This window comes from Nerophis ophidion, linkage group LG02 (genome assembly GCF_033978795.1).
Source record: "Nerophis ophidion isolate RoL-2023_Sa linkage group LG02, RoL_Noph_v1.0, whole genome shotgun sequence".
NCBI lineage: Eukaryota > Metazoa > Chordata > Actinopteri > Syngnathiformes > Syngnathidae > Nerophis > Nerophis ophidion.
The window spans coordinates 87,065,878-87,078,642 of NC_084612.1; the positions used below are offsets into that span (position 1 = coordinate 87,065,878).

A 12,765-nucleotide genomic window follows, 5' to 3' on the forward strand; every position below is an offset into this window, starting at 1 on the left:
TCACATAAGGATTATGAATGATAAGGCAAAAAGTCCAAAAAAGTTCAGTTAAAATTGGACTATGTCGTACTGAGAGCTTTTTTCTAAAGTCAAAAGTGAACTATTTGGAAAGGTAATTCGTGATCTTTACCAACCTCGTCACGTCAGTTGTGTCCTGAGCAAGACACTTCACCCTTGCTCCTGATGGGTGCTGATTAGCGCCTTGCATGGCAGCTCCCTCCATCCATGTGTGAACGTGTGTGAATGGGTAAATGTGGAAGTAGTGTCAACGCGCTTTTTCTCTTCTTTTTTTTTTCCTCTTTTCTATTCTTCAAACAAAAAACAAAAACCCTCATTTGAGCAATGATTGAGCCGAAAGGGTGTAGGTTGAAGCAAGGTTGAGTACCTTGAAGTTAGAAAAGCGCTATACAAGTACAACCCATTTATTAATTTAATATGTTTGACCTTATACACACATCATACATACATTTTGTTTGAATGGTTAAAAAAAACAAAACTACAAGTTCTGAAATATGAGAGTAAGAAGAGAACCAACCTGCCACGTGTGACTCATTTTGAGGTTTGAAAACAGCGTCCAGTAGTTGACGTTGTCGCTCGTTCTCCTCTTTCGTTCGGCAAAGTTCCTCCTCGTACTCCGCTATCGTTCTTTCCAAGACCACAAATATTTCTTCCACGACAGCAGTCATCCGCTCATTGACCAAGGCTCGCAGCATTTGAACTTTGCACATTTTCACAACAACAGCAGCAGTTAGCTTGTGTTGCTAACTTCCGCCTGTCTTTTGTTAGCAGCTAGCAAGCTAAGCTCGCACTGAGACGAGACGGTTATAAAAAAAAAAGCGACGTTTAGTCAAACGCTAATTGATAAACAAAGAAATGTGTAACTAACGAGGAACACGCAGCGCGACAAAAGAACACAGAAATAGATAACTGCTACTCTCCTAGTTAGCGTCCTGTTGCTACTTTCCTTTTTTTTCCTTTTCTTCTTTCTCTCATTTCAGACCAGACGCTGTTTGCTGCCCCCAGTGGCAACTTGGTGGTATTGATTCATCGTTGCATTGAGCAGTTTCATATCCTTCGATGGCAGTTGTAATTAAAAAAAAAATATTTTAATTGTTTATTCCTGAAATATTTCAATATGTTTTATTTGTATTACAGACGCATGGCAGCATATTCCCACTACTAAAAAAATACCCAAATCAATCAATCAATCAATCAATGTTTACTTATATAGCCCTAAATCACTCGTGTCTCAAAGGGCTGCACAAACCACCACGACATCCTCGGTAGGCCCACATAAGGGCAAGGAAAACTCACACCCAGTGGGACGTCGGTGACAATGATGACTATGAGAACCTTGGAGAGGAGGAAAGCAATGGATGTCGAGCGGATCTAACATGATACTGTGAAAGTTCAATCCACAATGGATCCAACACAGTCGCGAGAGTCCAGTCCAAAGAGGATCCAACACAGCAGCGAGAGTCCCGTTCACAGCGGAGCCAGCAGGAAACCATCCCAAGCGTAGGCGGACCAGCAGCGCAGAGATATACACAGGCGAGCAGTACATGGCCACCGGATCGGACCGGACCCCCTCCACACGGGAGAGTGGGACATAGAAGAAAAAGAAAAGAAACGGCAGATCAACTGGTCTAAAAAGGGAGTCTATTTAAAGGCTAGAGTATACAAATGAGTTTTAAGGTGAGACTTAAATGCTTCTACTGAGGTGGCATCGCGGTTAGTCATAATTATTATGAGATACAAAAAGCCGAAATTATGACAAGGAAGTCAAAATTGTGAATTAAATTATATTTATATAGCACTTTTCTCTAGTGACTTAAAGCACTCTACATAGTGAAACCCAATATGTAAGTTTCATTTAAACCAGTGTGGGTGGCACTGGGAGCAGGTGGGTAAAGTGTCTGGCCCAAGGACACAACGGCAGTGACTAGGATGACGGTAGCGGGAATCGAACCTGAAACCCTCAAGTGGCTGGCACGGCCACTCTACCAACCGAACTATACCGATTGATTGAAAATTGTGACATAAAAAGTCATAATTATGGAATAAAAAAAGGCATATTTATGAGACAGAAAGTCGAAATTGTGATTAATCGAAATGACGAGATGATGATGAGTCACAATTATAAGGAAAATAAGTCATAATTATGAGCTATAACAAGGGCGCTCACACTTTTTCTGCAGGTGAGCTAATTTTCAATTGACCAAGTCGAGAGCTACCTCATTCCTATTTATAATTTATATTTATTTATTTATGAAAGAGACATTTTTGTTAACAAGTTAATGGTGTTTAATGATAATACAAGCATGTTTAACACACATAGATTCCTTTCTTTCATGAAGACAAGAATATAAGTTGGTGTATTACCTGATTCTGATGACTTGCATTGATTGGAATTAGACAGTGGTGCTGATAACGTCCGCATTTTCAAATGGAGGAAAAAAAAAAGTCCTCCTTTCTGTCCAATACCACATGAAAGTGGTTGGATTTGGCATCTCATTTGTCCAACTTGCCTACTCGTTTTTAAACACTTTGTTATGAGAGTAGCATATGTGTGTGGCCCTTTAATGTCTGGCAGCAGGTGAGTGACGTCAGTGACTGTGCGGGTGGGCAAGCAAGTGAGAAAGCGGTCGCTGAGGGCGGGGGAGATATACATTGGCATCAAACTCCGTAGCTTGCTAGCTTGTGCACGCTAGCTTTCTGAGACTCTTATTTTGTTAGCACAGGCAGGATGAAACAGGTCTTTTATGGTGAAGACAGGAACTGTGCAGTCGGTCTTTAGAGTTTTGACAGTAGGTACGGAGTCTCTAGAAATAAAATGTGTTTCTCTGCGTCCGCCCTGTTAGTTATTTTTTTCTTAAATATGAGCTTGCAGCAGCCAGCGTCATCTCACAAGATCCTCGGGTGCCGAGAATGTCAAAAAACTGACGAAAGTGAAGTCTTGGTATGATTGATGATTGCTCATTTTTATGTCTATTTTTTAATGCCTGGCTTGAGATCGACTGACACACCCTCCGAGATCGACCAGTCGATCGCGATCGACGTAATGCCCACCCCTGAGCTGGAAAGTCAAAATTATGAGATAAAATGTTTTAATTTGAGACTGAAGTCTTATTTGTAAGATGAAAAAAGTAATAATTATGACATTCAAAGTCGAAATTGAGATGAAGTCAAAATCTTAAGATCAAAAGTCACAATTATGAGATATAAAGTCATAAGTATTAGATAAAAACTAGGGCTACGAATCTTTGGGTGTCCAACCATTCGATTCAATATCGATTCTTGGGGTCGCGATTTGATTATAGATCGATTTTTTTCGATTCAACGCGATTCTCGATTCAAAAACAATATTTTTCTGATTCAAAACGATTCTGTATTCATTCAGTACATAAGATTTCAGCAGGATCTACCCCAGTCTGCTGACATTATAGCAGAGTAGTAGATTTAAAAAAAAAAAAAAAAAAAAAAAGCTTTTATAATTGTAAAGGACAAAGTTTTGTCAACTGATTGCAATAATGTAAATTAGTTTTAACTATTAAACAAACCAAACATATGACTTATTTTATCTTTGTGAAAATATTGGACACAGTGTGTTGTCAAGCTTATGAGATGCGATGCAAGTGTATTGTTCTTTTTTTTTTATATATATAAATGTCTAATGATTATGTCAATTAGGTATTTTTGATCATTCACTGCTATGCTAAAATTATAACTAATATTGATACTGTTGTTGATAATATTCATTTTTGTTTCACTACTTTTGGTTTGTTCTGTGTCGTGTTTGTGTCTCCTCTCAATTGCTCTGTTTATTGCAGTTCTGAGTGTTGCTGGGTCAGGTTTGGTTTTGGAATTGGATTGCATTGTTATGGTATTGCTGTGTATTGTTTTTGTGGATTGATTGAAAAAAAAAATAATAATCGATTTTTAAAAAAATGACAATCGATTCCGAATCGCACAACGTGAGAATCGCGATTCAAATTTGAATCGATTTTTTCCCACACCCCTGATAAAAACTCATACTAAAATCGAATTTGTGAGACAGAAAGTCATAATTTTCAGAAAAAAACTAGAACTTGAGATGAAGTCGAAACTGTGAGATTAAAAAGTCATATTTCTGATATGGTCATAAATATATGATAATAAATCATAGTTGTTGGATAAAATGGCATAATTGTAAGTCAAAAAGTCAGGGTTATGAGATTAAAAACTCAAAATAGAGATAAGAAAGTCGACATTTAATAACATGGTTATTAAGAACCATAACATGGTCACTACTGCCTACTTTTTCTTGTTATATTCTTATTTTACTGTTATATTTTCATTCCTATATTTGCTTTTTATTTTTTATTCTTAATGTAATATTTCTGTATTTTGTTTCCATTTAAACCCCCATTATTTACTTTTTACTTTTTTTAAATTGATCTCAACTCTGTACACTGCTGCTGGAATTTTAATTTTCCTGAAGGAACTCTCCTGACTGAATCAATAAAGTACTATCTATCTATCTATCTATCTTGAGATAAAACGTCATAATTAGTAGATAAAAAGTCAAAATGATGAGATAAAGCAGAAGCGATGAGACCAAAAGTCACAATTACGAGATATAAAGTCAAAATTATCAGATAAAAACTCATAGAAAAAACAAAATGTTGATAATAAAGTCGAAATTGTAAGAGAAAAAGTCTTATTTAGATAAAAACTCGAAATTGAGATTAAGTCAAAAGTATGCGATTATAAGGTAATAATTCTGAGAAAAAGTCATAGTTGTTGGATAAAAGTAATAATTGTAAGACAATAAGCCAGGATTGTGAGATAAAAAGAAAAAATTGAGGGAAAAAAAAGTCAAAATTATGAGCTAGTCATAATTTTTACAATTATGGACACACACACACATATATATATGTGTATGTGTATATATATATATATATATATATATATATATATATATATATATATATGTGTGTGTGTGTGTGTATGGAAATACTGATTAATTGCTTATTAAAGTAACAAAGACTTAATTTATTTGGACACGAACATATAAGAGTTAGGGTTACCAATAAGCAATAATTCTGAGGTTATTAGTTAATGGATTACTGGTTGTATAATAAAGCCATACAGAATAAGGCATTAATTAATATTTAAAAATGACTACTTAAGAGCCAATATGTTGCTAATTTGCATGTTAATAAGCAACTAATTAATGGTGAATGTGTTCCCCATACTAAAGTGTTACCATATATGTATATCCATACACACACACACACACACGTATATATATGTATACATATATATATATGTATATGTGTATACATATATATATGTATACATATATATATGTATATATATATATATATATATATACACACATACATATATAAACACACACACACATATATACATACATACATACATACATACATATATATATATATTATATATATATACATATACACATTTAAATATATTATATATGTGTGTGTATGTATATACAGTATATACAGTGGGGCAAAAATGTATTTAGTCAGCCACCGATTGTGCAAGTTCTCCCACTTAAAATGATGACAGAGGTCTGTAATTTTCCTTATAGGTACACTTCAACTGTGAGAGACAGAATGTGAAAAAAAAATGCAGGAATTCACAGTGTAGGAATTTTAAAGAATTTATGTGTAAGTTATGGTGGAAAATAAGTATTTGGTCACTTCAAACAAGGAAGATCTCTGGCTCTCACAGACCTGTAAGTTATTCTTTAAGAAGCTCTTCTGTCCCCCACTCGTTACCTGTATTAATGGCACTTGTTTGAACTCGTTATCTGTATAAAAGACACCTCTACCGTCCAAAGGCAAAACCCAGTAACTCAATTTCGGTCAAAACTGAGCTGATAATGTTGGAGTTCCTAGGTGATATGCTTTACAGTAGTGTATGCGATATTGTAATTTGTTCCGTAAGTAAGCGGTTACGCGCATGGCAGGACCTAGCAACTACCACATAACCGCGTAGATACAACAGAAAAACCTAGTATCTCAAGGGACCAATCGAAGCTTCTTTGTCAGTCGCCTTATTGTCTTCAATGAGACATTTGCACGAATGGGGGCCGACGGTCAACCTGATTATGTGATATTATGGCACAAGGGAATATTTGGAAGATTGGCCCAGGACGTTGCAAGCACCTTCATTATATGTATTGTTCTTGATTCTTCCCCTTGCATACTCTTTTGGGCAGATAACTGTGGAGGTCAAAATAAAAACTGGACGCTGTACAGGGCTCTTGCCCAATGTGCAAACGCAGAATGGGGCCCCACCCGAGATTGTGATAAAATATCTCGAGAAAGGGCACACGTTCATGAGAGCAGATTCTATCGGCAAGAAAATGAAAGCTCAAGAAAACATCTATACATTTGATGACTTTGTAGATCTTTGTAAGACAGCATCAAGATGGATTGGTTTTCCTTTGTTTTCTCAAAATCAGCTAGAAGTGAGTTACTAGGTTTTGCCTTTGGACGGGAGACCTGTCCACAACCTAAAACAGTCAGACTCCGAACTCCACTATGGCCAAGACCAAAGAGCTGTTGAAGGACACCAGGAAAATAATTGTAGACCTGCACCAGACTGGGAAGAGTGAATCTACAATACAGACCTCTGTCATCATTTTAAGTGGGAGAACTTGCACAATCGGTGGCTGACTAAATACTTTTTTGCCCCACTGTACATACATATATATATATATACACACATACATACATATATATACATACACAAACACATATGTATATTTATCTATATACATATATATATATATATATATATATATATATATATATATATATATATATATATATATATATATATATATATATATATACACACATACATACATACATACACGAGGTGACTTGTCCAGGGTGTAACCCGCCTTTCGCCCAAATGCAGCTGGGAACCGACAAGCAGTTAAGACTATGTCTCCCGGCTGGCCTGGGAACGCCTCGGGATCCCCCGGGAAGAGCTGGACGAAGTGGCTGGGGAGAGGGAAGTCTGGGTTTCCCTGCTTAGGCTGCTGCCCCCCGCGACCCGACCTCGGATAAGCGGAATAAGATGGATGGATGGATATATGTAAAAGATTTTTCTTTTTTTTTTAACTATTGCAACATCTCAGGCTAAACAGAGGAGCTGCTAAATTGCCGTTTGTCTGTTTGACATGCTTCTTGCTTCAGGTTGTCTTAGCTGTTAAAACCCCAATTAGGTCATACTAATATCTTTAAAGGGACTGTGGATATTGAACCGGTTACAAACCAAAGATCAATAAGCCCAACAATTGTCCAATAAGAATATGAAACAGTAGCAGTCATCACAATTTCGTGCTGCGTTCTCTACCAACAAACTAGACTGAAACCTAGTTTCAGGATAGTCCTGCATATTATTATCAGCATTACAACATAATTAACATCATCCATCCATCCATCCATCATCTTCCGCTTATCCGAGGTCGGGTCGCGGGGGCAGCAGCCTAAGCAGGGAAGCCCAGACTTCCCTATCTCCAGCCACTTCGTCTAGCTCTTCCCGGGGGATCCCGAGGCGTTCCCAGGCCAGCCGGGAGACATAGTCTTCCCAACGTGTCCTGGGTCTTCCCCGTGGCCTCCTACCAGCTGGACGTGCCCTAAACACATCCCTAGGGAGGCGTTCGGGTGGCATCCTGACCAGATGCCCGAACCACCTCATCTGGCTCCTCTCGATGTGGAGGAGCAGCGGCTTTACTTTGAGTCCCTCCCGGATGGCAGAGCTTCTCACCCTATCTCTAAGGGAGAGCCCCGCCACCCGGCGGAGGAAACTCATTTCGGCCGCTTGTACCCGTGATCTTATCCTTTCGGCCATGACCCAAAGCTCATGACCATAGGTGAGGATGGGAACGTAGATCGACCGGTAAATTGAGAGCTTTGCCTTCCGGCTCAGCTCCTTCTTCACCACAACGGATCGGTACAACGTCCGCATTACTGAAGACGCCGCACCGATCCGCCTGTCGATCTCACGATCCACTCTTCCCCCACTCGTGAACAAGACTCCTAGGTACTTGAACTCCTCCACTTGGGGCAGGGTCTCCTCCCCAACCCGGAGATAATTAACATCATAAATATCAATGTATTTTATCATGGCAACTAGTTTTTATTCAAGCAGAATGTGTTTTTTTCTGCCAATTAAAAATGTATCCAGTGATAAGTGCTTTGCTGCTGCTCTCACCGCGACAGTCATGATTTTTAACACGGTTGACCTTACTATGCGCAATGCTGCCCCTTGAGCCCTTTGCGGGTAATGCTGTAGGGGTGTCGAAAGTGCGACTCACAACTTGTTTTTATAAACCTAATCATCATAATAAAATAACATTGACACAGGAAATAAGAGGAAATGCTTGCACATAAAATATTGACCTTTATCATACTCCAATTATTTTTAAATCGAGTACTGATGTAATTTAAGTGACGTCACGTGATTAGGAAACACCGGTGACAGAAAAACAGTAAATAGGGCATCTGTCCCTTCATCCTGGACAATATTCAGGACAACTTTGTGCTTTGTTTTAAAGATGTGATATTCGGTTTTACACTGTATGAACAAAATTTGAAAAGGAATTTTACCTTTGCAACCTCATTATTCTATTGGCTAGGTTTTATGATCATAAATGTATGTTTCTCAAAACCCGACCTGTCTCTTGTGCCTCCAAAAAAAAGATTTAAAACTCTACATTAAAACACTCTCTACCTCCAACAACAAAAAAGTTGTGAAAACGATGATGCTGTGTCCCAAATTTAAATTTACCGAAATTGAGTGAGCCTATGGCTTGGCACTTTTTTATTACACGCACACATATATATATTTTGTATTCTAATTTAGGTACTTGAAATTTATATATTTTTTTTGTATTCTATTTTATGTACTTTAAATTTACAACCCCTGGCGCTGTTTTGTACTGTTTTATACTCTTTTTGTACTTATTTTGATTGTTTCTCATCTGTAAATGTTGAAATTTATAAATTAAGGTTTTAAAAAATAAATAAATAAAAAAAAAACAGTTGGAAGGAGCAAGTGTTTTTTATCATGAAGTTTTATTTTTTTTACAGAACACTTAACAATAAGTCAAAACCTGGGTTAACATTTAATTTAAAAAATATATATACATACGATGTATTCAGAGGTGGGTAGAGTAGCCAGATATTGTACTCAAGTAAGAGTACTGTTACTTTAGAGATGGATTACTCAAGTAAAAGTAAGGAGTAGTCACCCAAATACTTGAGTAAAATTAAAAAAGTATGTTGCGAAAAAAACTACTCAAGTACTGAGTAACTGATGAGTAACCTGTTTGTTTAATGATGACGGCAACAAGTAATGCACAAAAACATAAAAATAGCAATGAACAAATTCACAGCCAGGAATATCTCTTAAGCGACTAAAACAATAATATATATTAAATAATATATATTTGGTTTTACACTGTATTGAAAAAAAATGTTTTAAATGAATTTTAACTTTGCAACCTTATTATACTATTGGCTAAGTTTTATATTCATAAATGTAAGTTTCTCAATACCCGACCTGTCTCTTGTGCCTTTAAAAAGATTTAGAACTCTACATTAAAACACTCTACCTCTAACAACCAAAAAGCTGTGAAAACAAGGATGCTGTGTTCCAAATTTAAGTTATTTACTGAGATTGAGTGAGTCTATGACTTCTCACTTTGTTATATATATATATATATATTATATATTATATATTGCATTCTATTTTAGTTACTTTGAATTTACAACCCCCTAGCGCTGTTTTGTACGTTTCTTATACGGTTTTGTACTGTTTTTGTACTTACTTTGATTATTATTTTCAACTGTTTGTAAATGTTGAAATTTATAAATAAAGGTTTATAATAAAAAAAGGAAAAAAGTGTGCAGTTAATCATGTGACCGCCTAGCTCTGTTTGATTGGTGAAACGGAGTCAAACGTCACCAGTGACTGCATTTGATTAAAATATCAAATATACTCAAGTAAAAGTAAAAGTATGTTGCATTTAAACTAATCTTAGAAGTACAATTCATCCCAAAAGTTACTCAAGTAGATGTAACGGAGTAAATGTAGCGCGTTACTACCCACCTCTGGGTGTATTATTCTAGCCAATTCAAAAACAGGATAGAAAGCCAGAGGTATTTTTTAGTAATAACATTGGCACACAACACTGCAAGTAACACGTTTCTAACTGGTGCAGCATTAAAATCAGCTAATTTCAAACACTGGTGCTTTTCTTATCGATGCATTCTTCTTCTTGATGTCTTTAATAGACTTTAAATGCCTACTGAAATGAGATTTTCTTATTTAAACGGGGATAGCAGGTCCATTCTATGTGTCATACTTGATCATTTCGCGATATTGCCATATTTTTGCTCAAAGGATTTAGTAGACAACATCGACGATAAAGTTTGCAACTTTTGGTCGCCAATAAAAAAGCCTTGCCTTTACCGGAAGTAGCAGACGATGTGCGCGTGACATCATCGTTGTGAGGGCTCCTCACATCGATTATAATGTGAGCCTCCAGCAGCAAGATCTATTCGGACCGAGAAAGCAACAATTTCCCCATGAATTTGAGGGAGGATGAAAGATTTGTGGATGAGAAAAGTTAGAGTGAAGCACAAAAAATAAAAGTGAAGTGAATTATACTTATATAGCGCTTTTCTCTAGTGAAACCCAATATCTGAGTTACATTTAAACCAGTGTGGGTGAAACTGGGAGCAGGTGGGTAAAGTGTCTTGCCCAAGGACACAAAAAATAAATAAAAGAAAAAGCGACGGGTCCAGGCGGGGGCAGTGGGACCGTTCCAGATGTAATTAGACACATTTCCTAGGATAATTCTGGAAGATCCCTTCTGCTTATTGTTTTAATAGTGTTTTAGTGAGATTGTAAAGTCATACCTGAAAGTCGGAGGGCTGCGGTGAACGCCAGTGTCTCTCAGAGAAGCCAAGGAGCCCAGATCACAGCTGCCTTTTTGAGCTGCAGGAAGAAGTCCCATAATCCACTGAAGTCTCCGGTAAGAGCCAACTTAATATCACAATTTTCCCATTCAAAAACTTGCTGGTTGACGTAGAGAAACATGTTCGCTTGACCGCTCTGTGTTAAAGCTTCACAACAACCAAAGAAACACAGGATGGGTTTCGGTGCTAAAGGCAGCTGCAATCCACCACTTTCCACCAACAGCATTATTCTTTATAGTCTCCATTATTAATTGAAGAAATTGCAAAAGATTCAGCAACACAGATTTCCAAAATACTGTGTAATTATGCGATGAAAAGAGACTACTTTTAGCCGTGTGTGGTGCTGGGCTAATATGTCCGCTACAACCCGAGACGTCACGCGCACGCGTCATCATTCCGCAACGTTTTCAACAAGAAACTCAGCAGGAAATTTAAAATTGTAATTTAGTCAACTAAACCGGCTGTATTAGCATGTGTTGCAATGTTAATATTTCATCATTGATATTTAAACTATCAGACTGCGTGATTAATTGCAATTTTAAATTTCCCGGGACTTTTTTCTTGAAAACGTCGCGTAATGATGACGTGTACGCGTGACGTCACAGGCTTTTATGAATATGAGCGCTCCACACACACAGCTAAAAGTCGTCTGCTTTAACGGCATAATTACACAGTATTTTGGAGATCTGTGTTGCTAAATCTTTTGCAATTTGTTCAATTAATATTGGAGAAGTCAAAGTAGTGAAGTGAAGTGAATGATATTTATATAGCGCTTTTTCTCTAGTGACTCAAAGCGCTTTACATTGTGAAACCCAATATCTAAGTTACATTTAAACCAGTGTGGGTGGCACTAGGAGCAGGTGGGTAAAGTGTCTTGCCCAAGGACACAACGGCAGTGACTAGGATGGCGGAAGCGGGGATCGAACCTGCAACCCTCAAGTTGCTGGCACGGCCGCTCTACCAACCGAGCTATACCGCCCCACGTAGAAAGACGGAGTTGGGAATCTTTAGCCACACAAACACATGGTGATTCCTTTTTTTAAATTCACAGAGGTGAAACTTTCCTATGGATCAGAGCGGACATGGATCCCGACTACATGTCAACCAGCAGGTTTCGGTGAGAAAATTGTGGTCAAAAAGTCGCCACTTACCGGATATCAGCTGAGCTTCTGCCTCCCGTACAGCTGCCGTCGACTTCCCCGAGACACTGCGCGTCAACACCCGGCCGTGGACGTACACTTCCGACTATCAGGTAATATTAAACTCACTAAAACACTAGCAACACAATAGAAAGATAAGGGATTTCCCAGAATTATCTTAGTAAATGTCTCTAAAAACATGTAAATCCGTCTCAATGCAACGCGATTGCAATCGCGTTTTTTTTTTTTTTTCCCACACGCGAATCTTTCATCCTTGCTCAAATTAATGGGGAAATTGTCGTTTTCTCGGTCGGAATAGCTGTTTTTGTTGGAGGCTCCCATTAAAATCAATGTGAATATACGAGGAGCTATCACACGGGTGACGCCATCGTCTGCGACTTCCGGTAGAGGCAGGGCTTTTCTCCAGTTGCGAACTTTATAGTCGATGTTCTCTACTAAATCCTTTCAGCAAAAATATGGCAATATTGCGAAATGATCAAGTATGACACATACAATGGACCTGCTATCCCCGTTTGAATAAGAAAATCTCATTTCAGTAGGCCTTTAAAGTTTCTAACTGGTGTGTAATGTGATGTGTTTCATCAGAGTAT

General features: G+C 37.7%; 2 protein-coding genes across 7 annotated transcripts in view; both read right to left on the reverse strand.

Moving 5' to 3' along the window:
• The window catches only part of LOC133547611 (gastrula zinc finger protein XlCGF8.2DB-like), a 215,746-nt gene that overhangs the window by 159,429 nt on the left and 43,552 nt on the right, over window positions 1-12,765 (reverse strand). The gene's annotated exons all lie outside the window — the stretch shown is intronic.
• Window positions 1-12,765, reverse strand: part of LOC133547481 (gastrula zinc finger protein XlCGF57.1-like) — a 63,473-nt gene that overhangs the window by 36,055 nt on the left and 14,653 nt on the right. The window contains exon 1 of one of the 6 annotated variants that reach the window (XM_061893184.1): window positions 536-1,040. The exons of 4 other annotated variants lie outside the window; for them this stretch is intronic. In XM_061893184.1, coding sequence (XP_061749168.1) covers window positions 536-728 — 193 coding nt within the window. In that variant the 5' untranslated portion in view covers window positions 729-1,040. Of the gene's footprint in view, window positions 1-535; window positions 1,041-12,765 lie in introns of those variants that run through there. One more of the 6 variants, XM_061893190.1, reaches the window with a different exon arrangement.